General features: G+C 53.7%; 1 protein-coding gene across 7 annotated transcripts in view; it reads right to left on the bottom strand.

The window, feature by feature from the left end:
* Window positions 1-27,163, bottom strand: part of TNRC6A (trinucleotide repeat containing adaptor 6A) — an 81,404-nt gene that overhangs the window by 11,004 nt on the left and 43,237 nt on the right. For 4 of the 7 annotated variants that reach the window (XM_054180562.1, XM_054180559.1, XM_054180560.1 and 1 more), the window contains 11 exons: window positions 26,736-26,757; window positions 16,075-16,407; window positions 11,560-11,607; window positions 5,129-7,708; window positions 4,212-4,376; window positions 3,874-4,049; window positions 3,120-3,200; window positions 2,449-2,500; window positions 797-939; window positions 310-456; window positions 8-145 (listed from right to left, as the gene is read on the bottom strand). In XM_054180562.1, coding sequence (XP_054036537.1) covers window positions 8-145; window positions 310-456; window positions 797-939; window positions 2,449-2,500; window positions 3,120-3,200; window positions 3,874-4,049; window positions 4,212-4,376; window positions 5,129-7,708; window positions 11,560-11,607; window positions 16,075-16,407; window positions 26,736-26,757 — 3,885 coding nt within the window. The remainder of the gene's footprint in view (window positions 1-7; window positions 146-309; window positions 457-796; window positions 940-2,448; window positions 2,501-3,119; window positions 3,201-3,873; window positions 4,050-4,211; window positions 4,377-5,128; window positions 7,709-11,559; window positions 11,608-16,074; window positions 16,408-26,735; window positions 26,758-27,163) is intronic. The other 3 variants (XM_054180561.1, XM_054180563.1, XM_054180564.1) reach the window with 2 other exon arrangements.

The raw sequence follows: 27,163 nt of genomic DNA, 5'->3' as shown, positions 1-27,163 counted from the left end.
CGATTACCTGAGGGGACAGTAATGGAGGAGGCACTTGAGCACGTGGATTAGGCTGAGATGAATTAAGAGGTTGTGCTGGAGGCTGCTGCATGCTCCTGGGCTGTGCTGCTATATTACCAACACCAAACATACTGGGATTGCCATTCTAGGGAAAAGATGGACAGTCAGTGACAAGAGACCTCTGCTGCTGCTCTTCCCACCCCAACACATCTGAACGAACCAGGCCTCAACCCCACAGGGACTGGGATGTGACACCAACAGGCATCGAATGCTGTCAGTATCACACCAAGGATGTGCCCCCAGCCTTACCTGTCTAACAGAATTCAAGTTTTGCATACCCAGCCCTGCTAGGGAGCCCAGGGCTTGGTTAGGTAGTGCATTATTTGAAGGGGGAAGCTTCAGGTTTTGATTGGACATAAACTGCAAGTTTTGGGACTCGTCTGCTACAATGCCATCCTGCTCGGCCACACAAACCGATGCGCAAGAGCCAGCCAGCAAGCAAGCAGAAGGGAGAAACCATTGCCAGGAGCAGAAGGGAAGAGTCACAGGACAGTCCAGCACCAGCAGGAGATAGGCAGAAAACAAAAGAGATCAGGTTAGTCGTCGGCACCGCGAAGGGGCTACCCCAAGTGTTTAGTGGCTATCTATCGGAGAACAGAGCTGCCCGAGGGACTGACCGACACCCCCACCCAACACCGCCCTCTGCACTCCAGGCAGGCAGCCCAGGAGCACGCAGCTGCCTAACTGCATCGCCCCTGCATGCCCACAGGTGCCCAGCAGCGAGAGCCACACTGACCTTATCGAAGTAAGGACCGCGCTCCATGGAAGACTCTTTGGGAACCTGCGGGCGCGAGCCGGGGCCCTTCCCCACCGCGCGGTTGTAATCTCCAGCGCCCAGCCCGTGCTTCTCCAGCTCCAGCCGCTTCTCCTGCAGTAACCCTGGGGGGGACAGCAGGGGTGGGCCACAGCCAGGCCTTACTGCCTCTGCCAGGCTCTGCTCAGCAAGAGTTGAACTGCTCCTGCTCTCAAGCCTGATACTAAAGCCCATCCCTTTAGCTTTGAGCTCTCTGGGCTCCACCGGGAAGGGAGAGTGGACACCGCCAATTGATGGCTGCGGTGGGGCTGGGCTCTTCTCCCACATAACAGGCAACAGGATGAGAGGAAATGGCCTCAAGTTGCCCCAGGAGGGCTTTACAGTATCACAGCACATTAGAGGTTGGAAGGGACCTCAAGAGATCATTGGGTCCAACCCAACCTTTCAAAGCAGGATCACTCAGGGTAGTCCACACAGGAATGCATCCAGGTGGGGTTTGAAAGTCTCCAGAGGACACTCTACAGCCTCTCTGGGCAGCCTGTTCCAGGGCTCTGTCACCCTCACTGTGAAGAAGTTTCTCCTCATGTTGAAGTGAAACCACCTATGTTCAAGCTTGAACCTGTTGCTTCTTGTCTTATTAGTGTGCACCACCAAAAAGAGTTTGACCCCCACCACTTGACACCCACTCCTCAGGTATTTATACACATTGATGAGATCTCCTCTCAGTCCTGAGGTTTAGGCTGGATATTGGGAAAAATTTCTCCCCCAAAAGGGTTGTCAGGGCCTGGCCCCAGGCTGCCCAGGGCACTGGTGGAGTCCCCATCCCTGGAGCTGTGGAGGCATGGTGCTGAGGGCCATGGTTTGGTGGTGACCTGGCAGTGCTGAGATAAAGGTTGGACTTTCTGATCTTTGAGATCTTTTCCAGCCTCACTTTTAAACTGGAATAGAGTGCAAACACCCAATTTTAAACTGGAATAAAGAGTGCACCTATAAGAAAAACTCCAATGCTACCATTCCTTTGAACTCGGTAGTCTGTTATCAGGAGATATTGTTATTAATCTACAAAAGAATTCTACTGGGTTTGATTTGCTAGAGGAATCCTGACAGTCAGGGGACCCAAACCGACCCAAATCTGCTCACAGATCATTTTGCACCCAGGTTTACACACCTCTAACACAACTGTTCAGTATTAACCGAGCTCTTGGAACCAAAAATGTGTTTCCCAGGCTGAGCCATGAGCAGTGAGTGTGGCATTGGGCACATTTCTGGTGCTCTTTTGGGCAGGTGTCCAGAAGGTAACTGAGATGTTTATACTACATGAAACAAACCCACCACAGCCTGAAGACCTCCTTTCTGGTCAGGTTAATGCAGCTCAGCTCAGCTTGACCTACAGATGATGTGACTGCAGCAGCCAGGTGATGCAGCTGTGCAGCAGCTCACAGCCACAGTTGGGTTTTTTTTTCCACTCTATTCCTTTTTTACCACTCCTGGTTTTTAGGGGAATTGTTTAACCATTTATAGGCAGATCTACAGACATGATATATGGTTTGTTGAAGGCAACATGAAGTGTATAAACTAAAAGAGAGACTGGAAAGGAAACCAATAACCCCCCAGTTAGGTTCTCCTCTCCTTACCTCCAGACATGTCCATCTTATTGCTCTGTATGGTTTCTTCTGGTGATTCTCTCTGCAGTAATAGAATGAATGACAAGTATTTAGCAATAATGTAAGCTTAAACAAAGATTCCTACACCCTATTTCAGTGCAAACCTGCAAGGGAAAATAAAGCAAGTTCTTGAAACTAACCAGATGCTATTTGAAAACATTTTCTCCCTTTAGTTGCTTCCCAGCTGCAAACAGGGATCCACCAGAATCCCTATGAAGTGTTAGGTAAACCACCAGGCTGCTGGATGAACACTGGGACAGGCTGCCCAGGGAGGCTGTGGATGCCTCCTCCCTGGAGATGTTCAAGGCCAGGTTAGATGAGGCCTTGAGCAACCTGCTCTAGGGGAGATGTCCCTGCCCATGGCAGGGGCTGGAACTGGATGGTCTTTAAGGTCCCTTCCAACCCAAACCATTCAAATATTCCATGAGCTCCTGGACAGTGTCTACAACCTCACTTTTGATCAATAACTGAGGCTTTTTGTAATGAGGATGCAAATAAAAGGGATGGATGGGTGACAGAGGGTAAAGAGACAAGTATAGGGACAGTGAGAGTGACCTCTAGGCAATGAAGCCTTTCAGGCTCTGCATGGAAAGCAGCACTGGGTGGAGGCAGTGAAGGCTGAGGCCAAGGCAAATACTTACTGAGAAACTGAGATTGGTGAATTGCTTAAGGAATGGATTGATCCATGCTTCATCATGCTTGTTTCCACCTTTCATCATTCCCTTCAAAACAGAAAGAGATTCCTGTGAGACTCAGATGTTCACTACCTGCTGCTTCCATCACACCACAAAGGGCTGTGGATGAAGGCTAAAGACTGGTGGAGCTTCACTGAGTGCAGCAATCCGCTCTGACCTAGCTTCCAGAAATGACAGTGGTGCAGAAGGCTTCACTCAGCCTTCACCCCAACACAAGGAGGACATAGAACTGTTGGAACAGATCCAGAGAGTGCCCACAAAGATAGTAAGAGGCTGGAGCACCTCTGCTATGAGAACAAGCTGAGTGAGTTGGGGTCTTTCAGCCTGGAGAAGAGAAGGCTCCGGGGAGACCTCAGAGCAGCCTTCTAGTGCCTGAAGGGGGCTACAGGAGAGCTGGGGAGGATTTTTGACACAGGCCTGGAGTGACAGGATGAGGGGGGATAGCTTTAAACTGGAAGAAGCTCCAGTTAGGTCAGACATTAGGGAGAAACTCTTCCCCACAAGGGTGGTCAGACATTGGAACAGGTCATCCAGAGAAGTGGGGAGGGGTCCAAGCCTGGAAGCCTTCAAGGCCAGGCTGGATGGGGCCTTGAGCAGCCTGGACTAGTGGGAGGTGTCCCTGCCCATGGCAGAGGGCTGGAACTGGATATGATCCTTGAGGTCCCATCCAACCCAACCCATTTTGTGTCTCTGTGATTACCTTTGTGGGCATTTTTTTCATGTATGGTGGCCAGTTCAAAGATGGGTTTGCTTCTTGTGAAGAACTGCTGTTCCACATTCCAATCTCCACATCCTCCTCTTCCTCCCAGCTGGTCTGACGATTGCCTGCCAATGGCATATCATCTCCACACCAACTATCTTGCATAGATTTAGGCCCTGGGCAGGGGGAAAAAAAACCCAGCACATTAACACTCCAGTAGCAACCAACTGCCCTTAACACGAAGTTGGCTTCATGTTTAAGACAAAAAGCCCTCAATCACGTCAAGATCCTCACTTCCCCATCCTCACTTAGTCAAAGATGATGCAGGAAGCACTCACCAGGTTTATTTGAAGCCTGTTGACCAAGAGAAGCATTTCCCCAGCCAGAGGTGCCTGCTGCATCGCTGATGGGCTCTCCCCAGCTAGTACCAGTATCCATGGGTTTCCCCCACGCTGAAGTTCCATTATCTACAGTGGTGGCTGGCGTAGAAGGCTCTCCCCAACCTTTTGAAAGCAGCATGAGTTACTGGCATGTTTTCAAACAGGATTCCAACAAGCTGTCTAGAGAGACTCAGGTGCTTTGCCTTTTCTACATCCCAACACACACCAAAGGGCACAGGAATGGACACTGATCTGCTGTGTGAACTATGACAGCTGGGAGCCCTTCCAGTAGCAAAAGTAATTACAAGAATCCAAATGGCACATGGAAGGGCTGGCATTTTGGTAAGAGAAATGTCTAAGGTATTAAGTTCCTAAGAGCTGCTCATTATATTTAAGCTGCTCCCCTTCACATGTGGAAAAGAGAGCACAAAGCTCCTCGAGGCCACCACGCAGGCTCAGCTGCAGGCTCGCCATTCACTGCTCCCACAACTGCAAGAGCAGAAAGGCTGATCTAGAACCCACCTACAACCACCCCCCCCTTCATTCTCTCTCATTTAGAGAGCAACATGAAGCTTTAACTGGTTTAGAATCAAATGAAAAACCCCACTTTTGCTCCTCAGGTTCTATTTGAGGCCCTCCCCTCTCCCCACAGCCCGGAGCTCCAGCAGAGCTGTCCAGTTGTTATTACTGGAGCTGTTCAAACGACAACAGCACTTCCACTTGGGATAAAAATGGCTATGAGCACTATTGCTGCTGCTGAGAAATATAAACAGCACTTCACTGGCACTCTCCCCTCGCCACCCTGCAGCTACAATCCTCTCCACTGAAGCAAGAACAAAGAAGAGAAAGCAGAGGTGCATAAAACCAAGCCTTACCAGAACCCGAACCGCTCTCCTTGCTAGACATGGCACTTGAAGACAGTAGCTGCTGATGTACCTGTGCTTGCTGGTCTGAACTGCTGCTACTGTTTGGGACATTTTTATTCCACATATTCACATTTTTGTAGTTGTATTTGCTCGGGTCACCCCAAGCAGAAGTTCCATCATCAATTTCCATCTTGCGGCGGATGGACTCCGGGGACGGCTCCTCCCAGCCCGTGGGTTCCTCCTCCTTCGCTGCTGCCGGCATCGGCCCGCCCAGCCAGCCCGACCCCGGGGCTTTGGTCGTGGCAGAGGGGGCCCCCCAAGAGCCAGCATCTTGTTTGTTCCATTCTGGAGAGTTGATTTGCTTTGATGAATCCCCCCAGACTTGAGGCTGGTTGGCTTTAGGAGGCTCTCCCCAGCCCTGGCTCTGGTTAGGCTTTGCGGGCTCATCCCACGCTGCAGAGCTGTTTGGGTTTGTGTTATTCCCTCCCCAGGGAGCAGAACTCGATTTACCTGGCTCGTTCCAACCAGACACTGATCTGTCACTGTCACTACCTCCCGAACTGGATTTCTTCGACTCACCCCAATGGTTGCTTCTCGAATTCTCACCCCAGCTATCGCCGGCAGAAACTGCCCAACCCTGGCTGGCCTTCTGCCCATCTACCCATCCCTGTTTGAGCTTCTGGGAGTCATTCCAAGATGACTTTTCCTCTTTGCCACTTCCCCACGATTGATTGCTCTTGACCATTACTGTAGCAGCAGAATCTTCATCCCACCCCCCTTGGCTGTTTGACCCTTTGGAGTCTCCCCACCTTGTGGCAGCCTTTGGCTCTCCCCACCCTGACACAGATGAGGTATCATTATTATTAGGGCTAGGTCTATCCACACATCCCCCTGAGCTGGAAGTCTGTGTCACAGAGCCTCCCCAGGCCTCTGTCCCATTGTCAGTTTTTCGCTCCCCCCTCGGTGACGTCTCGGTGTCCCAGGCAGTGTTCTGTTTGATCGGAGTCTGTCCCCAGCCCGAGTTGGAGAGGACACGTGGGTCTAGGTCAGTTCTGGTCACTATGCTTTGGAGCAGCGCGTGCTGGTCGACCTTCCTCCTCTCGCGGCTCTGCCCCTCCGCGCCGCCTCTCTCCTCGTGGCATCCAGTGCTCTCTGAACCGCCCTCGCCGTCCCCTGCGCCGGCCTTGGCCCAGGCGCTGCCCTGCTCCGGCAGCTGAGGGGCGGCGGGGCCCTGGCCGCCGAGCTCGTCCTCCTCAGCAGGCTTCCAGCCGTTTGTAAACTTCCTGCCGCCGGCGCTCTCGCCGGAGTGCTGACCGCTGGGCGCTTTGCTCCACTCCCCGTTGGCAACGGCGCCGCCGCCGGCCTGGGCAGGGCCTCCCCACCCTCTTCGACTCCCGCCGGCGCCTCCGCCGTTTCCACTTCCCCAGGGCACGTTCTGGGAGCCGCCTGGCCCTGCCTCCCACACCCCTCCTGCTTTACTCCCGTTGAGCTGAAAGTTAGTGCTGCCAGGCCCGCTGCCGCCCGGCTGCATTAGAGTTGCATTCACAGTGTCACCATTAGCTTGGCTGTTGGGGCCTGGACATTTGTCTCCAGAGTAACTAGAACCATAGGCACCCCAGGAAGTACCGTAAGAGCCGCCAGTCTTGGCCTCCCCGTTGCTCAGGTGAGCCATGGAAGTGCCGTTTGGAAGCGGGGAGGCCTGGATCTGAGGGTGGTTCATTGTGCTCAAGCGCCAGGCCCCGTGCCCTGCGTTACTGGGCAGCTCGTTCATCTGCACTGAACCAGCAGAGTTTGGTAAACTAGAGGTCATAAAGTTAGTGTTATTTGGTCCATTCATTTCAGTGTTAAGGTTTTGAGGTTGCCCACTGAATGAAACCTTCCTTGTACCATTGACTTCAGCATCGCAGCTTTCCTGAAGGCTTCCCCAGGAACCATGGGCTGAGCCACCCACCTTGGAGCTAATACTCTGACTGGTAGAGATCTGACCTATGGTACTGCACTGAATACTTGTGCCAGGATTACCACTCCCTACAGACCCTTTCAGGGCATGTCCATTGTTCTCCACTACAGGCCAGGCACCATGGTTGCCATTTGAATTCAAAGTGCTTGGATTTAACCCTCCATTTGATGAAGAGTTTATGGTGCCCCAAGCATTCATTCTATTGTTGCTACTTTCAGATTTGCTGTCAGGAGCATCCACAGAAACTTGACATGTGCTTATTATGGTTCCATGGGACAAGCCCCAGGGCCCATTGATACTTCCATTGCCCACATTATTGCTGTTGCTACCAACCACAAACTTGTTCTGAGAACCGTGTCCGACGCCGTTCCGAATGCCTTCGCCGTCACCACCTGCGCTCCCTGAAGCCATGATCACCAGGTTCCTCTCTGACCCAGAGCTAGAGGCAGAGTCAGTGTCCATACATTCTGATGTCAGCTCTGGGTCACTGCCAGTGATTGATGGCCATGCTTCTTTGTCAGAGCCGTCTACAATAACTTTATCCCAGTTTGTGCTGGAGTCACTGTTCGAAGAGACTGGTCCCCAGTGAGAATTTTCATAATGGGATCCTAGACCACTGTGGTTCAGATCTAAAGGGAAGAAGGAAAAGTCCAAGGGCATTATTACAAACTTGGCATTATTACTGCACTGAGCAGAAGCTGGGGGTGGGGAGGGGGAAGCATAAAGATACTAAGCCAGGAACGGTTTTGCTTCTTCTGATGCTGCAGGCACAGAAGGTGCCAGAGAAAGGTCCAGCTGCTCAGCACACTGCCACACGTCACCTCCAGCACTCCACACCATGCAGAGCTGCACTCTCACAGAGAGCACCAAGGAGCACCCCTGAAGGTACAGTTTTTGGCCAGAGAAAGAGAGGGTTTTACAAAGACTCTGCATCAGCACATGCAAAGCATCTGCTAAAGGGTACACACATTGCAAACCAAACCCAGGTAAAACCCAAGACCTCCTTAAATATAGGCAGGACACTGAAATGACCTGGGAGTGCCAGCTGCTCTGTGGCAGCAGACCACACACCTTGCCACCCCCATTAAGGACACTGCTTGAGGTACAGAGGATCTGAGCTCTCTCCTTCTAGACAGTAGCAACACGACACAAATCCCCCAGAGCCACCTGAAGTCCTGCTGCTGCAGAAGCCCAGAACTTTTCCCTTTCATTTACTCAAGCACTATCACTGCTGTCTCCATAAATAAGCTGCTCAAGTCTGGGATGCATGACCTTGATGATCTAGGAGCAAACAGGCAGGAGCAAAGCAAGAAAGCTTACACCAAAGTTACCAGGGACAGACTGCTGAGTACCACACCAGTTCTGGTCTATTGGTAATTCATTTGTAATCAATATCAACATTATTCATCCTACAGTAAAAGAGAATCTTGGCAAAGCCCCTGCCTCCATGAGCACATAGAGCAGGGATCACCCACAGCTCCTTGAATCCTGTGTCCAGTTCTGGGCCCCTCAGTTTAGGGAAGATGTTGAGGTGCTGGAAGGTGTCCAGAGAAGGGCAACAAAGCTGGGGAGGGGTCTGGAGCACAGCCCTGTGAGGAGAGGCTGAGGGAGCTGGGGTTGCTTAGCCTGGAGAAGAGGAGGCTCAGGGCAGACCTTCTTGCTCTCTCCAACTCCCTGAAGGGAGGCTGTAGCCAGGTGGGGGTTGGTCTCTTCTCCCAGGCAACCAGCAGCAGAACAAGAGGACACAGTCTCAAGCTGTGCCAGGGGAGGTTTAGGCTAGACGTTAGGAAGAAGTTCTTCAGAGAAAGAGAGATTTGCCATTGGAATGTGCTGCCCAGGGAGGTGGTGGAGTCCCCATCACTGGAGGTGTTTAGGAGGAGACTTGATGGGGTGCTTGGTGCCATGGTTTAGTTGATGAGATGGTGTTGGATGACAGGTTGGACTTGATGATCTCAAAGGTCTTTTCCAACCTGGTTAATTCTATTCTGTTCTATTCTATTCCTGTTCCTCCAGTGACCAGGCTGGTGGAAGCTTGAGAGAAGCCAAGCAAACAGTTAAGCTTCACTTGGTAACCACAAGGTGAGAAACAAGGATCTTGGTGCAGAAGAGTGCAACAGGGAGTGAAGACAGGACCCCAATAGCAGAAACACTGCCTGCCAGCTCCATGGGCTTGGAGGAGAGATCCACAGAGCATCCTGGCCCAGAGCTGGGAGTCACACCTTCAGCTGAACATAGCCCAGAACCTGCTCCTGGATGTTTTCAGAAGGACAAACCCTGCAGTACCTGAGCAATGCCAACAACCCCCAAGAGTTCAACTCTCATGCTATTTTAGGGAGGCATTTAACCAAAATTGACAGACTTGAGGTGCCTGCACTCACCAAGCAGAGCATCAACAGTATCAATGCTGCCCTAGCAACCCAAAGTGTTGGTTACCCAAACATCACCCCCGAAACAGGAGATCAGCTTCAAACCCAAAGCACAGAGATGGCCAGCAGCCTGGGCTGTGTGTGGAGAGAGGGACAGGGAGAGAGGCCACGACTCCAGGCCAGGGGCAGAAGGGAAATGAAACCTAATTTGCACAAGAGAAGAGAGGAAAAGAAACTGATACTGGGGGATATCCTCTGCCTCTGCTTCAGAGGAGATGTAGGGTTTGTGAGGAGCCAACACACAAACAGCAAGTGGTGATTCACACTCCCAGGCACTCAGAGCTTCATCCTCTCACACACAAACCTCCTCTGACTAACATCTTCCTGCTGGACAGAAATGGGAGCCTCTGCTCAGGACTATCCCCAGCTGAAGCTCCACACCCCATCCATTTCTGACATCGAGCACAGACACACACAAGGTATTAGCTCTGACTTTCCTGATCTGGCAGACACCACAAAAACACCTTCAAGGCCAAACAATTCCAGCTGACAACATTTGGTGCACAGCAAAACAAGCCAGGAACAGCCCACTCTCAGCTTACTCCCCCAGACTACTCAGAAGTTGCAACTCAACTTTTGCTGCTCGAATCCTGGACATGCACCAAAAACCCCAACCAAAATCAAACTTGTTTACACAGAGCTGAGAATCTGCAGTGCCAGTAAGCTGTTAAGGTTGTGCTCAGCAATTTGTAATGCAGCACTTTAATGCCTTCTAGCTAGGAGTGACCCCCACAGGAGATGCCTGCAAGAAACTGAAGGGATTTTCTACGGTAGTTGGGTTTGTTTGGAAGTGTCTGCACACAGCCTCATAGAACCAGCAGGACTGAGAAGGGTAAGTTAAGAAATACCTGAACCTTGCCCCCTCTGTCTCCTTTTCCAGGCCCAGGCCATCCTGGCACCCCCAGAATGGCAGTACCTTGTCAGTTACCATCCCATGGCTCCTCATGAAGAAATGCACTGCAGGTAAAGCAGCTTTGCAGCTTCTACTGAGCAAGCTCAAAAGCACCCTGAGTATGAAATGTCAAACCCAAACAGCTGAGACCTGCTGGTTACCATCACAGAATGGTTTGTCTAGGGAAGAGAAAAAGGTCTTCAAGTCTCTGTCTTCCCAAAGCACTCCAAACCAAGAACAAGTAGCTGTAGCTGCCTCCACAACGGCTTCCTAACTGCAAGGGCAGGACAGGAAAGGTGCCAGGACAAGGATGTGGTGTCCCTCATGCCTAACCCAGCACAAGGGGTGCTCTCCCAGAGGGAACTGTCCTGCACATCTTCCTTCTCTCCCCCACCAAGGGTTCTGGCCCCATCCTGTGCTGGAACAAGCACCCCTGCAGTGGCCAAATTCAAGCCAAGTGAAAAGAAGGGAGGGGAGTGCAGAGGAGGCTGAACATCAGTCCATCTTCAAGGTAAAGAGGAGAGATGCAAGATGAAATGATCTCCTAAGCAAGGTTCCCAGAGCAGCCTGAAGGGGCCATGGCCGGTACCACCCATGCCACAGTGCTACCTGCAGTGTTTCATTCCATCCAGCCTGTCCCCAGGCCCTCAGGCAGCACATCCACTCCAAAATGTTCACCAGCAAATGCTCTTGACAATCAAATCCAGCAAGCACCACACACAGCTGCAGGCCTCCACCTCCCTGCTACCCTCCCCCAGCATCACCTCCACATTCACCACAGAAAGGTCCAGAACATCCTGCACAATGCTGTGAGGTGTCCCTGGTGCACAGCACAGATCCCTTCAGTACCACACCGAGGGGACATGGAGGCACCCAGGTGAAATCAGAATTAAAGACACTTAGTCCTTTAAAGCTGAGGTGTCACAGCCCAAACCATCTGCTATGGGCTGAGTTGTGAGGTGACTGAAGAACACCCAAAATGTGAAGCCAAGTGGAGGATGTGATGGCACAATGAAGGTCAGGCACTCACACAGCACATGCCAGTGAAAAACAGAAGCCAAAGAGCAAACCAAATCAGTTCAAACTCAGACACAGTGGTGTGCAAGAAGTGAACTGCTACAGACAGGGAGAGCAAACCAAGGGTGAGATGGGAATAGCTGACCTGACTGGTTAGGGGAGTGGCTCACCAAGTCCCGAATGGGAGGCATGCCTAAAAAAAACAGAGAGCAAGAAAGTCACAGGAGAGTCACTGCAGTGAGCTGGCACCTTGAGAACAGCCCCAAACCACTCCCTGCTTTGCCATCCTAGAATGGCTCAGTTGGAAGGGACCTCAGAGATCACCTACTCCAACCTCCCTGTCATGGGCAGGGATACCTCACAGCTGGACTCAGCTGCCCAAGGCTTCATCCAACCTGGCCTTGAACAACCCCAGGGAGGAGGCAGCCACAACCTCCCTGGGCAACCTGTTCTGAGCCCCACCACCCTTGTACTGAAGAGCTTCTTGCTCAGATCCAGTCTAACTCTGCTCTCCCTCAGCTTCAAACCATTCCCCCTTGTCTTGTCTCTGGACACCCTCATGAAAAGGGAACCTGGCTCCTCTGCAGCCTTCCTGCAGGTTCCCTTCATGTACTGGAAGGCAGCCCTAAGGTCCCCCTGGAGCCTTCTCTTCTACAAGCTGAACAGCCCCAGCTCCCTCAGCCTATCCTCACAGCAGAGGCCCTTGGATCATCCTTGTGGCCTCCTCTGGACTTGTCCAACAGCTCTTATGCTGGGGACACCAGAACTGGACCCATGATATTATTCAACTAACTCAGGTACTTTTTAACCCACAGAACTACTCCCAGTAAAGCAGCTGCCTCAACTCCCAGTCCAGCCTGGTGGCTGCAGCACACAGGGACCCGCTGGATCTCCCAGCCACACCAGCACAGCCAGGCAAAACTGGGCAGGATGCAATGCAGATGGGACCCAGCTGAGGAAATACTGGGCTGGTGGTCACAAGAGCAGTGAAATGAAGGCTGGTGTAACCCAGAAGTCTTCTGGGAGGTTTAACAGGTCACAGAGACTTGTTAAATGAGTAGATTTCAGCCCCTAGTTGGTAGCACAGTTTGACCAGCAGAGGATACAGACTGGGGAAAGCTTCATCTTGGAAACAAGAGAGTATCTGAAAGGTGACTATCACAGAGTGATAGGGGTTGGAAAGGACATCCAGAGATCATCCAGTCCACCACCCCCTTGCCAGAGCAGGATCACCCAGGGCAGGCCACACAGGAACATATCCAGAATGTCTCCAGGCAAGAAGACTCCACAACCTCTCTGGGCAGCCTGCTCCAGGGCTCCAGCACCCTCACACCAAACAAGTTTCTCCTGCTGATCAGGTGGAAGCTCCTGGGCTCCAGTTTGTGCCCACTGCCCCTTGTCCTGCCATTAGGCACCACTGAGAAGAGCCTGGCCCCATCCCCTCGACTCCATGATCAAACTACTAATACTATCCAGAAAACACAACCTGCAGCTGGAGTGCCACCACCACCACCTCCAACCTCTGCTCACCTGTGCCATCAGGTGAAGGGCAGTAGCAGGACATCTCCACTAGATGCTCAAGGCACAAGACACTTCCTGGAGTAAACCCCTTGTCCTGTCACTGCACATCACTGAGCAGAGCTTGGCTCCATCCTCCCAACACTGCTCTGCACCTCTTTATAACCGTGAATGAGGGCACCCCTCAGGCTCCTCTGCTCCAAGATAAAGAGCCCCAGCTCCCTCAGCCTGTCCCCACATGGGAGATGCCTTCAGCATCATCTGTGGTTCTGTGTTGGACTCTCTCAAGCAGTTCCCTGAGGTCCTTCTCAACCTGAGGGGCCCAGAGTTGGACACAGTATTCCAGATGTGGCCTCACCAGGACAGAGTAGAGGCAGAGAAGAACCTCTCTAGACTTACCACAGCCCTTCTAATCCCCCCCAGGCTGCCACTGGCCGCCTTGGCCACAAGGGCACATTGCTGGCTCCTGGGCATCCTGTTGTCCACAGGACAAGAACAAGATGACACAGTAAAACCCAACTGAACTACTTCAAAACTCCTTCTTGGAATGGAGAGTCCTGCCAGTGCATTACAAAAATAAACACTGGAGAGCAGCATCAGAAACGTTCCTGGAGAGCCACGTGGCTGCAGTGTTTCCACTGCTCTGCTGACTTCACTTCAAACACTGCAGCTCCAGGATCCAGCAAGCAGGGCAGCTCAGCAACTACAACCTGAAAGATTCAGGCTGTTTCCCAGGAATCTCTTTTGAGGTGAAGGGGTTTGGAGCCTCATCCTTTGTAGTGGATAAACCAATCCTTTGGAGGAACACTCAGCAAAGCTCCAGAAGAAACTGCCTGTGGGAACAGCTTCACTCATTACTGCTATGTGCACACCAGAAACTAGGCAAGTGTGTGTCCAAACCACCATGTGTGGGGTTTTTTTGCCCCAGCCCAACACAGCCTGCCCTTCTTCCCCCCCAGATGAGCAGCACTGCATGCTGGGGCACTCACAGCAACCCCTTGGAACAGATAGAGCTGCTGCTCCTGGAAGGCTGTCTGAAGAGAATGCACAGCAGGCCAGAAGAATAAAGGCCAACTACATTCAAACAGGAATAAAGGGAAAGGTGGATCCATTCTGTGAAGACAACTAAGCTTCAGGTAGATGAACAAAGGACAGCTCTGACCCAACAACAAAGAGCAATCCTGATGTTCTAAACAAGCTGCACCCTGGCTGTGTCTCTAGGTAGGAACTAAAAACCCTACCAAAGTCTTGAGGTGCTGCTCAGAACACCCTGGGGAGGTGAGCCCCTTCCCTGGGAGACCTGTGCATCAAAACTGGGTGCAGAGAAGATGGTTCACACCATGACTGTGCTTGGACTGATCATTTGGATCAAGACTTGAAACTGAGAAGACAGCAGTGGTCATCTCTGAAGGCCTGGAGACTGCATGGACAGCAGCTGGCACGAACCACATGTGCTGGGAACCAGCTCAAGCCAGCTGCTGTCCATGCAGTACCCTGGCTCCAGAGTGCCTACAAACTGCAAGAAGTTTGATTTAGATCAGCCAGTAGGAAGAAATTCCTCCCCATGGGGGTGGTGAGGCACTGGAACAGGTTGCCCAGAAAAGCCTGGAAGTGCTCAAGGCCAGGCTGGATGAGGCCTCAAGCAACCTGCTCTAACAGGAGGCGTCCTGGCCCATTCCAAGAGGGGTGGAACTGGATGATCTTTAAGGTCCCTTCCAACCAAACTCAGTCTATGGTTCTGTGTTGGCTTCACCACCTGTACCCAGCCAGCCAGGCCTACTCTAGAGTGCTGCAACAAGGAGCAGCTGCCAGGTCTTACGTGTCGGCACGGACCTCACACAGCGACGGCCCAAACCGCCCTGCAATGCTGACCATCAAGCTAAGGACACAGGAGAGCCTCTCACCACACCCCAGCTCCCCACCAAGCTGAGGAGAGCCTCTCCCCACGCTCCAGCTCCCCACCAAGCTGAGGAGAGCCCCTCCCCACGCTCCAGCTCCCCATCCAGCTGAGGAGAGCCTCTCCCCACGCTCCAGCTCCCCACCAAGCTGAGGAGAGCCTCTCCCCACGCTCCAGCTCCCCACCAAGCTGAGGAGAGCCTCTCCCCACGCTCCAGCTCCCCATCCAGCTGAGGAGAGCCTCTCCCCACGCTCCAGCTCCCCACCAAGCTGAGGAGAGCCTCTCCCCACGCTCCAGCTCCCCACCAAGCTGAGGAGAGCCTCTCCCCACGCTCCAGCTCCCCACCAAGCTGAGGAGAGCCTCTCCCCACGCTCCAGCTCCCCATCCAGCTGAGGAGAGCCTCTCCCCACGCTCCAGCTCCCCATCCAGCTGAGGAGAGCCTCTCCCCACGCTCCAGCTCCCCACCAAGCTGAGGAGAGCCTCTCCCCACGCTCCAGCTCCCCACCAAGCTGAGGAGAGCCTCTCCCCACGCTCCAGCTCCCCATCCAGCTGAGGAGAGCCTCTCCCCACGCTCCAGCTCCCCATCCAGCTGAGGAGAGCCTCTCCCCACGCTCCAGCTCCCCACCAAGCTGAGGAGAGCCTCTCCCCACGCTCCAGCTCCCCATCCAGCTGAGGAGAGCCCCTCCCCACGCTCCAGCTCCCCATCCAGCTGAGGAGAGCCTCTCACCACACCCCAGCTCCCCACCAAGCTGAGGAGAGCCTCTCCCCACGCTCCAGCTCCCCATCCAGCTGAGGAGAGCCTCTCCCCACGCTCCAGCTCCCCATCCAGCTGAGGAGAGCCTCTCCCCACGCTCCAGCTCCCCACCAAGCTGAGGAGAGCCTCTCCCCACGCTCCAGCTGCCCACCAAGCTGAGGAGAGCCTCTCCCCACGCTCCAGCTCCCCACCAAGCTGAGGAGAGCCTCTCCCCACGCTCCAGCTCCCCATCCAGCTGAGGAGAGCCTCTCCCCACACTCCAGCTCCCCATCCAGCTGAGGAGAGCCTCTCCCCACGCTCCAGCTGCCCACCAAGCTGAGGAGAGCCTCTCCCCACGCTCCAGCTCCCCATCCAGCTGAGGAGAGCCTCTCCCCACGCTCCAGCTCCCCATCCAGCTGAGGAGAGCCTCTCCCCACGCTCCAGCTCGCAGTTTCCACACTGGCAGCTCCAAGACCCCCTCCCCCCGGGCCAGCAGCGCTGCCCCCTCTCACCTGGCTGCTTTTTGCTGCTGTTGGGCGCTTCTCCGTTGGCCGCCGGCTGCTGACTGGCGCCGGCGCCGCCTCCTGCCTGGCCGCCCAGTGCCTTCGGAGCGGCTCCCAGGTTTGCAGCGATGCCTGGCAGCTGCTGCCCTCTCTTCAGCAGCTGTTTCTGCTCCTGGTGGCGGAATCGAGGCGGCACTTCCCGAGGAGGGTACCGAGGCGAGGGCTGCTGCTGGCTGCTGGCTGGGGCCCGCTTGGCATTATTGTTGCTGCTGGTTACTGGGGAAGTGCCGGCAGAGGCGAGGGGCTGAGGCTGGCTTGAGCTTGTCTTGGTTTGTTCTGGCACTGCCCCCACCCCCAGGAAAAAGAAACAGTTGGACAAAGTTATTCATAGTATCACAGTATCAGACAGGGTTGGAAGGGACCACAAGGATCAGCTAGTTCCAACCCCCCTGCCATGGGCAGGGACACCCCACACTAGATCAGGCTGGCCAGAGCCTCATCCAGCCTGGGCTTAAACACCTCCAGGGACGGCGCCCCAACCACCTCCCTGGACAGCCCATTCCAGGCCTTCACCACTCTCATGGTGAAGAACTTCCTCCAGCCTGAATCTCCCCACTTCCAGCTTCATCCCATTCCCCTAGTCCTATCTCTACCTGAGATCCTGAGAAGTCCCTCCCCAGCCTCCTTGTAGGCCCCCTTCAGACACTGGAAGGAGAACAGCAACTCCAGCATTCAGAACTCCAGGGCTAAGGCAAAGCTCCGCAGGCACATCTGGGTCATGCAAGGCCAGAAGCTGTCCTGCTGCGGGTTCTAACCCATTCCCCATCCAAAGCTCCGCTAGAGGGACAGGGAACTGCTGGAGTGGGTCCAGAGGAGGCCACAAGGGCTGGAGCACCTCTGCTATGGGCACAGGCTCAGAGAATTGGGGCTGTTCAGCCTGCAGAAAAAAAGGCTCCAGGGAGACCTCAGAGCAGCCTCCCAGTACCTGAAGAGGCTGCAGGAGAGCTGGGGAGGGATTTTTCACAAGGGCTAGGAGTGACAGGATGAGAGGGAAGGGATAGAAGCTTGAGAAGGGGAGATTAGGAAGAAATTCTTGATAGTGAGGGTGGGGAGACACTGGAACAGGTTGCCCAGGGAGGCTGTTGATGCCTCCTCTCTGGAGGTGTTCAAGGCCAGGTTGGATGAGGCCTTGAACAAGCTGGTGTCTAGTGGGAAGTGTCCCTTCCCATTACAGAGGGGCTGGAACTGGATGGTCTTTGAGGTCTCTTCCAACCCAACCAACCCTCTCAATCTGTGAATTCTCCCCTAAGCCCCCAGCTTCAGCAGAAGCACCTTGCTGGCACTCCTAGGATACCCCAGCTAAAGGCTGCTCCTGCTAACAAGCTCTGAGCAGCTTTCTCAGGCAAACAGCCCCTCTGCCAGGCTCCTGCAGCATTTAAACCCTCACCAAACACTGAGGTGCTACAGCCCATAACCTCACTGCAGTGGGAAACTGAAGTATTACCTAGAGAGATGTGTTCTGCTCTTGCCCCAAAAGAAAGGGAGGTGAAGAGGCCCTACAGAAAGCTCTGTGAAGCCCCCAGCCTGCAGAGAGAGATGCAGGACCCCACACACACCCCACCCTCAAGCCAGTCTGCTGCCAGCAGAAGAGTCAGCAGCACAGGGAGCCCTGTGCACAGCTTGGCAGGATGCTGCCAGCACTGGTCCAGTGCCAAGCACAGCCCTACAGCACCCCTCAGCTCTGGCAGCTCAGCCTCTGCAGGGCAAGGTGAAGGTCATGGCATTGGCAGGGGTCAGCTGTGAGCCATCCCCCCCCCCAGAATCAGATGCTGAATAAAGGGAAAACCACAACATGCTCAGCTGAACACCTCCCCCCCAGGCAGAAGTGAAGGTGCAAGGAATGGAGGTGCTCAGGTGCAGGTAACTGGGCTCAGCAGGTGGCAAGGAATACTGGGAGCTACTGGATGTGTGCTTCCTGGTGCTCCTGCCACTCCCCACCACCACCCTGACAGGAGAGCTGCACCTCCAGCCTCTTACATGATTGATACTTTCCAGCTTTCCTGGATGACAGACCCACACAAAGCATGTCCACACGTCCTGTGACCTGCCCAAGGCGCTGCCCTCCCGCAGCACTGACCCACCTAGGTGCTCTGAGCTTCACAAAACCAAACTGGCAGCTGGGGAAGTTCCTGAAGGAAAACAGTAGAAGCTGTGTGGCACTCCCACTGCCCACAGCAAGGGCACAGCTTGGTAATACTACTCCTCTGGTGGCAAACAGAGAGGTTCCTCCTAGCTGCAGGTCACTCCCTCCCCAGTAACACCACCCTTCTGGGCCTCTACAGCCAGGGGGACAAAGTGACCCAGGTCAAAGTCATCCCCACGTTTGTTTTCCATTGAGATCCTCAGAGGAAAGCTCAGGACACAGCTCCACCAGCCTGCTCCACAGTGATGGGAGAGGCCTGAGCCTATGTGCTGGGGCAGAGGGCCAGCGAGGCAGGCAGGAGCAGTAAAGCTCTTGCCCTGCACCGCTGGGGTGGTGGCTCCCAGGCACAGCTGGGGCTACAGTTCAGGTGCTCCAGGGCTGTTTTAACTTTCAAGAGTAGTTCTGCTGGTTGGCAGCATCTCACCACCCCCACCTGGAGGCTTTGGAGCAGCACCCTCAGACCATTCCCCTGCTGTGCCCCATTTCACCACCTCCTGGCGTGCCAGCAGCAGGGATGTGGTTCCCACCTGACTGAAAATGGCACTTTCTGGGCCTTTTGCAGCTCTCCACATTTGCTTAAAGACCAGCTTAGCATTCCCTTGCAGGAACAGATTGACCTGAATGCAGCATAAAAAAATATAAACAAACTCCTGAGGGCTTTGCTTGAGGAGTCCCTTTTGGAGCACTGTCACTCAGGACTAGAATGTCTTCCTACTTCTGCTCTAACATCCCATTCCCTATTTCAAAAGGCACAAGCATGGAATAAAATGTCACCCAGGGGTCACCATCTGAGCTGGGCTGGAATGGAGTATTTGTGTTCAGGCTATTCAAGAGAAGGTCTTGAAAGTCTCCAGAGAAGAAGACTCCACAACCTCTCTGGGCAGCCTGCTCCAGGGCTCTGCACCCTCACAGCAAAGAATTTTCTCCTCGTGCTGAGGAGGAACCTCCTGGGTTTCAGCTTGTACCCCCTGCTCCTTGCCCTATCACTGGGCACCACTGAAAGGAGCCTGGCACCTCCATCCTGACACCCACCCCTCAGCTATTTATAGACACTGATCAAGTCTCTCTCAGACTAAACAGCCCCAGCTTCAGGTGCTCCCAGCTGACTCCCCTGCCCCGCCAGCAGTGACCCAGCGCTCTCCATTTCACAGCTGAGTGGAGAAGGCCAGAGCTGAGGAGAGGCATGGCCAAGCCATCCATCAATTTAATGGAGGGAGCAGGGGGAAGAGAAGGTGTTCAAAAAGCTGTGAGAGAAACTGGCAGGTTGATAAAACTCACCACCACCCCCTCAGCTGCCAGCAGCTCGGGTTCCCTGCGTGAACAGACAGGGATCCCCTGCACAATGTTTTGGCGCATGTAACACCACAACAAATCCCAATCAAACCCCCAGGCTCACAACCACGAAGAAGCCCTACACAAACCCCCTTCCACTCATCATCTTTCAGCTTCTCCTGGTTTCAGAGGCATGAGAAGAACTGGCAATGACTTAGCCTTTGGGGGGCTGCTTCAGCAAGCAGCTCAGAACTGGCCACCAAGTGAATGCAGGAGCACTCAGCACCCTGCTGTGGCCTAGGCACCGCAGCAGGCTCTGAAATCAAAACCAGAGGAATTCTTTGCATACCCTAGCTGTGTCACTATTGCCCAAAGCTTCACTTTCTGCTCTGTCCATGCCTTCTGCTGCAGCTCTGCCACATGCACAAATCCAGAGTTCAGCCCACACCTGAGGGGTGCTGACAGTCACATGCAGAAGCCAGCCCCTTTCTGCAGCCAGCGTGACACTACCAAGCCACCAAAGCAGTCAGGAACGACACCACTTGGACACAGACACCCCTCAACCTTGCACACTGCATTTAAAGGGTTTTATGTGCTGTCAGCTGAAGTGGAAAGCAGCCCCTGTCAACCCAGCACACCCCCACCCCCCCAGCATGGGCACTGGAAGAGACCCAGCTCTCCTCCACTCACAACTCCCCTCTCAGCTGAAATCCTCTCTCTGTGCCATCCCACAGGACATCCAGAGCCACGGCAGCACACTGAGGGCAGCTCTGCAACACAGCAACATCCAGATTTCCCCTCCTAACTGAAGCTGAGCTAGGGCAAAGTAGGCATGAGAAAAGGCTGCACAGGGATTGCAGGGAATCAACGACTTCAGACCACACCAGAGTGCAAGACAGCAGCTGCTTTCTGCCCAGGCAGCCCCTAGGCTACGACACACACAAGGCTGCAGGTTAAGAGAACGTTATTCCCCACGTCCTGCTTCTCCCTTCCTTAGCAAATGGGAGCTCTTTCACCAGCAAGCAAAACAGAAATGGACCAGAAAACACAGGGATTCCAGGAAATCTGCAGAATTTCCATTCCTCTGCTCGCCTGCAAGCTGCAATTAGCAAAGTGCCAACAGAATGCCCTCGCCTGTGCTTCCCCCTCAGGCACCACAGAGCTGCACCGCTCCTCCCGCCCAGCATTTGCTGGCCCGACAGCTCCTCCAGAGCCTTAACTAACACATCCCTATTCCCACAGCCCTTCCACATGCTCTGCCACATTTTCTCCCAGACAAGTGGCTCCAGAGAAGTCTGCCCCTTGCACAGCACCGAGCTGTCATTTACAGGCAGCAAACACAACACCAGCAGCCATGCAAGCCCCTGGCAGCTCACTTCCTCCGCCGGTCCCAGCAAGTTTCCAGCCAGGAGGATTAAAACCAGGACAAGAGTTGGGGCTTTTTTTTGGGGGGTGGGGTGTTTTTTCCCCAGAAAAGAACAAACCTGCTGCAAACCCACAGAGCAAGGGGGGGTGGCTGAAGTTAGAGGGCTAGAGATTCCAGAGCCAGGCGCTTCCAACTCGTGTTGCTTCCCCACTCTGCGGATTGCATGAGAAAATGGAGGAGCAGCATGGTGTCATTTTACGGCTCAGGAGCCGCCTGCCAGCTCCTCCTGGGGCAGGGGGCCCAGGACTCAGCCAAGGAAAGGAAAAAAAAAAAAAGAAAAAGGGAAAAAAAAAAAAAAAGAGAAAAAGAAAAAGAGAAAGAAAGAGAGAAAGAGAAAAAGAAAGAGAAAAAGAAAGGGGAGGGGGAAAAAAAAGGCAGCAGCTGCTCCAGGAACTTTTAATGCAGCTGGAAAACACTTCCTGGCTCGCTCAAAACCCCCGCGGGCAAAGCTCAAATCGCCTCCTAAACCACACAAAGAGCAGCACCCAAGCTGTCACTGAAAGGTTTCTTCTCGCTGCTGGAGCTGAGCTCTTCCAAAGGGCTCTCTGCAAAGCCTCTCTCCCTCTGGCTCAGTCTCTCTCTCCGGCTCAGTCTCTCTCTCTCTCCCTGCACGCCGTGCCCCAAAGAGTTGCCAGTGCTGGAATGCTGCAGGGCGCAGGGAGGCAGGCTGCCTGCCTGCCCGCCTGCTTTTCGAGCTGCCCCAGGGAAGATGTGGTGCTAGAATTTTCGTGCTGGAAAAATGGCCGCAGCTGGAAGCCGGGAGAGCGGCTCTGGAAAATCTCTCGCTGTTTGCCAAGGCGTTAACCCCTGCTGAGCCGCGCCAAGGTGAGCTCCCCGACGGCGCTCCCCGCCCCAGCCGCTGCCCTCCCGCTCCTTCTGCTCTTTGCTTCCCAGGCTTTCAAGCTCGCAGAAGAGTTTTTCCAGGCAGGAAAGGCAGAGTTAGGAAAGCCCCCGAAGCGGAGCAGGCAGGGCCAGCCTCGGTGCGCTCAGGCGGCTCTGCTCCGCCGAGAAGAAAACCAAGTTTCCAAGGTGGGAAATGTGAGTCAAGGATTTCAGTTCCACACCCAGCTATTTTTAAAGCACTTTCCATTGCAGTGAGGGAGTCCAAGATGATTCTCTCCTGCAATAAAAGCAGTGCCTTCTGCTTCCACCAAGGCAGAGCTGGGGGGCTCAGAGCTGCCCTCAGCTCCAGCTTGCTCTGTTCCACAGACACCCTCAGAACAACCAACCCCATCAGCGCTCCTGCTTAGTGTTAGGGGAGCTGTGTGCAGAGAGTCAAGCCTGCAGAAAGCTATTTCACCTCCTAGTGCAATCCCACCCTGCAGAAGCACACCAGGACTGCTGCAGTGTGCACAACCAAACCCCCAACATTCCTCCTGGAGAGCCTCTTCCTCAGCGCTTGGCTTCTGGTGGCCACAGAGTGGTTTGCAGCATCCTGCTCGAGGGGAAGGTCAGGGCAAATGGAAGGGTTGGTTGGGCTTTGACAGCACTGACATGAAACACAGCAAAAATACCTCTTTTGCCATACCACAACCACTGACAATTCCCCAGTGTTCTCCACAAACAAGTGATGCTTACTTTGCTCCCAAACACCGCTGTACAAGAAGAGCTCTGGGAGGGCACTTGTGGATGCACGAGTTTGTGCTGCTGGCTGCTTGCTGCACACAGAAGCCTTCCACTTAGCTACTCAAGGGTATGCTCATCTCCAAGCCCTGGCAACTTCCTCTTCCCTTTGGCAATAAAACCAGCTGGACAAAAGCAGGGAGGTTTAGAGTACCTGAAGCCCACAGGAATGGCAGGCAGGCACTGTGCATCGCCGTCCTACAGCACTCAGGCGCTGCCTGGACCAGCAGTGCTCATTCTGCCATCAGCTTTGTGACTTCCACTGACTTTTCAATTTACTTTTATCTACTTTTATTCCTAGTCCTGAACAGAGGGGGAAAAAATAATAAAATATCAGCAATAACTTCCCTGGAAGGCAGTTGTGTAGTTTTCACATGCACACTGCTAGCTGCTCCAGAAGCAACTTCTGCCTTAGCCAAAACCAGCACTGCATTATTACAGAATAGAATAGAATAGGAATAGAAGAGGAATAGAACAGACCAGACCAGGTTGGAAGAGACTTTCAAGATCACTGAGTCCAACCTAGAACCCAGCACCATCTAATCAACTAAACCATGGCACCAAGCACCCCATCAAGTCTCCTCCTAAACACCTCCAGTGATGGTGACTCCACCACCTCCCTGGGCAGCACATTCCAATGGCCAATCTCTCTATGAAGAATTTCTTCCTAAAATCCAGCCTAAACCTCCCCTGGCACAGCCTGAGACTGTGTCCTCTTGTTCTGGTGCTGCTTGCCTGGGAGAAGAGACCAACCCCCACCTGGCTACAACCTCCCTTCAGGGAGTTGTAGACAGCAAGAAGGTCTCCCCTGAGCCTCCTCTTCTCCAGGCTAAGCAACCCCAGCTCCCTCAGCCTCTCCTCACAGGGCTGTGCTCCAGACCCCTCCCCAGCTTTGTTGCCCTTCTCTGGACACCTTCCAGCACCTCAACATCTTTCCTAAACTGGGTGGCCCAGAGCTGGACACAGGACTCAAGGTGTGGCCTAACCAGTGCTGAGCACAGGGGCACAATGACCTCCCTGCTCCTGCTGGCCACACTGTTCCTGACACAGGCCAGGATGCCATTGGCCTTCTTGACTGCCTGGGCACACTGCTGGCTCATGTTCAGCCTACTATCAACCAGTACCCCCAGGTCCCTTTCTGCCTGGCTGCTCTCCAGCCACTCTGTCCCCAGCCTGTAGCTCTGCATGGGGTTGCTGTGGCCAATGTGCAGAACCTGGCACTTAGATGTGTTCAATCTCACACCCTGGGACTCTGCCCATCTGCCCAGCCTGGCAAGGTCCCTCTGCAGAGCCTCTCTGCCCTCTAACAGACCAACACCTGCCCCCAGCTTGGTGTCATCTGCCAATTTCCTGATGATGGACTCAATGCCCTCCTCCAGATCATCAATGAAGATATTAATGAGCATGGGGCCCAGCACTGATCCTTGGAACCATCCAAACTAGGCTCAGACCCGAGGCATCAGCTCAGACCCGAGGCACCAGCTCCCTCCACCACTTAACCAGCTGCCTTTCTGAAGGAAGGAAGCTGATTCTGAATAATTCAGAGATTCTACACTCCTGTGTTTTACCTCCAGCCCGTGCACAGAATCAATTATTGAAGACAGCACCGTGATGGAAACTTGGAAGCTAATGAAACATTCATTCACATCCTGAACACAAGCAGGCAGCCCTGGTGAACCCATGGCAGAGCTCTGTGCAACCTGAGCAAGGAATTCTGCTCCTACTGGAGCTGCTGCAGGGAGTCCTGGCTCTGACCCTGCCGCTCTGCTTCGGGCCTGCCAGCCTCTGCTTCTTGTGACAGCTCCAGGCCCCTGCTCCCCTTCCTGCAATGTGCCATTAGCAGTGGTGGGACATTAAAGCTGGAATCTGACAGTCAAAGAGCAGGCCTGTCAGCAGAGAGTGAAAATAATGAAGAGAAGGACCCCAAAGATCTTCTGAGTCCTAGCACAGGCAGGCATTTTCTCTCCATGGGGAGATGACCACCAGGTGCTACTGAGCATGGCTGCCTTGCTCTCCCCAGGCTGGTTTGGCTCTTGCAGGCCTGTCCCTGCTGTGCCACGGGGGTGCCAGGCTGCTCTAAGTACACAGGTCAAATGTTCATTCCAAATGGATGAAGCCTTCTCCCACCTTCCTGCCTCTCTAGCTTCTCAGATGTGTTTGATTGCTTCAGAAGAACCCCAAGCACCTGCACATTCAGGGGGGGATATTAGCTTGGAAGCCTTAGGGCAGGAGAATACAGAAGAAAACACCTCTGCTAAGAGGACAGGCTGGGAAGCTTTAGAGCAGTCTTCCAGCACCTAGAGGGGCTCCAGGAGAGCTGGGGAGGTACTTTTGACAAGGGCTCGTAGTGGCAGGACCAGGGCAATGACTTCAAGCTGGAAGAAGCTCTGTTTAGGTCAGACATGGGAAAAAATGCTTCCCCATGAGGGTGGTGAAACACTGGAACAGGCTGTCCAGAGAAGTTACAGAGAGGCTCCATGCCTGGAGGTGGTCAAAGCCAGGCTGGATGAGGCCTTGAGCAACCTGGTCCAGGGGGAGGTGTCCCTGCCTATGGCAAGGGTTTGGAACTGGCTGATCTTTGAGGCTCCTTCCAAGGCCAAAGCACTCTATGACTCTGTGACTCCAACCACCACCTCACCTGTACCTCTAAATGCAATTCCATGACAAAGGAGCATTCAACCCAAACCTATTTATTAACGATAGCAACTCCCCCCCAGCAACTTACTTTCTTACTCAGCCCTGTGCCTAGAGACAGCCATGGAAATCCCAACTGATTTCATTGCCCAGAGCCAGGCTGGAGGTGCCAGGAGCTAAAGGCAGCCCAGTGAAAGCCACATGGTGGCTGCACAGATGGAATGTGAGTGTCCAGGCCTGGCAGCAGCGATGGGGATGGCAGCAGCCACCACACTGCAGCAGCTCCCTGCACCTCCAGCCATCAACACCCCACAACCAGAATAGCAGCAGCAGAACTCCCCCAGACACAGAACCCAGGCTGCCCTCTTCCCTCTGCAGAGCAGTGGCAGACACAAACCCTGCTCATCCTCCAGTGAAGTGCTCTCTCTGCAGTCCCCACTGCACTGAAATCAATGAGAGCTGAAGGTGTCTCTGGCAGCTGTAATTGGTGCTGCAGGCCCTGGCAGCAGAAGCAGCCCACTTGTGATGTGGAGAACCTGCCTCCTCCATTTCAACCACATGCAAACCAGGATGCTGCTTCAAACACATGTCTGTGATGGTCACCCTTTGTTCCCTTGCCTCTTCTCAAGCACAGGATGCCCTCAACCCTCTCATTACCTTCATGCCAGAGCAGCACTTCAAACACTTTCTGATTTTCCAGCAGTAATTGCAGCTCTGCCACACAGGGCTCCCAAGGCTTCTGTTTTCACCACTGCTCCAGAAAGTACCCAATGAAAGCCCATGTCCCCAGAAGACAGGCATTCAGCAGCACTCCATGGGATCACTCAGGCAATTATGATCCACATCCCAACTAACAGGTTAGGAGCAGGGAGAGTGAAAGGAGAAAGCCAAAAGCATCCTTTGCAGAAGCTGGTGGGAATGGAGGAGATCTCCACTCCACAACTACTCAAAATGACTGCAGCATTCCCAGTCTGCCACTGGGCATCCCCATCACAGCTTTCAGACACTGTGCTGTGCTCTCAGGCACTTCCTTGGTGGAGCAGGATGGAGCCTCCACGGGCACTAGGTAGCTAAAACTGGGCACAGCAATTGCCCATCAAGAGCTCCCAAGCCCAGCTGCACTTGGGCCCCTGTGGAAATGAAGCTTCCAACAGCCCCACTGTGGGATCTCCACATGGGCACACTTTGGGGTGTTTGGGCATTGCCCAGATAAAGCTGAAATAGGGAAGGAAAAAAAGGGCAAGTAAGGAAAAGAACTCAGGGTGCTCTGGATGTGCCTGGTGCTGCTCAAGTCATTGAGAATGGGAAAAGGGAAGAGCAGGAGACTCCAAGCCCTGAAACAAACCCTGCTCCATTCCTCTCCTGGCCTTTTGTGGCCTCAGAAAGTGCAGCTGAAGTTTTCCAGGAGCCCAGCTTTTTGATGTTGAGGTGAGCTTTCAGGTGAGCCCCTTTTGCTTCCCCAGACTTCCACCCACAGAAATAACACCAGGCATAGAAAGTCAAGTAACTTACCTTTGATTTTTTGTTCAATGGCCTAGAAGGAGGGGAAAAGAAGAAAGAAAAAAACAAAAAGAAGAGTCAGTGATTGGTGCAGAGAAAACCACATGTGCCAGAGAGCAGCTTCTGCCTTTCCTCTTTTCAAGTGTTTCAAGAGTTATTTAATTATCTGCTCCAGAAGTGCCTCTCTCACCACCCCCCCCTGCCTATTATCCCTCGTGCCTAGAAAGCTGTTCAAAGGGTAGAGGAGCCCAAAAATTAATTTGAGAGATAACTGCATGGAACAGCCCTGAATTAAACTTGCAAATGAAGATGCCTGAAGCCAGTTCCAAACTGTGCCTAGAAGCACAGAGCCATCGCCACTCGTACTGCAGGAGAGGGCAGGGGGGGAGGGAGGGACTCAGAGACTGAGAGGAGCTAAGGCAAAGCTTCAGGTTTGTTCA

Source organism: Dryobates pubescens, chromosome 4 (assembly GCF_014839835.1).
Source record: "Dryobates pubescens isolate bDryPub1 chromosome 4, bDryPub1.pri, whole genome shotgun sequence".
In the NCBI taxonomy this organism is placed as follows: domain Eukaryota; kingdom Metazoa; phylum Chordata; class Aves; order Piciformes; family Picidae; genus Dryobates; species Dryobates pubescens.
The sequence above is the reverse complement of the archived record's forward strand: the minus strand, read 5'-3'. Positions and strand labels throughout refer to the sequence as shown.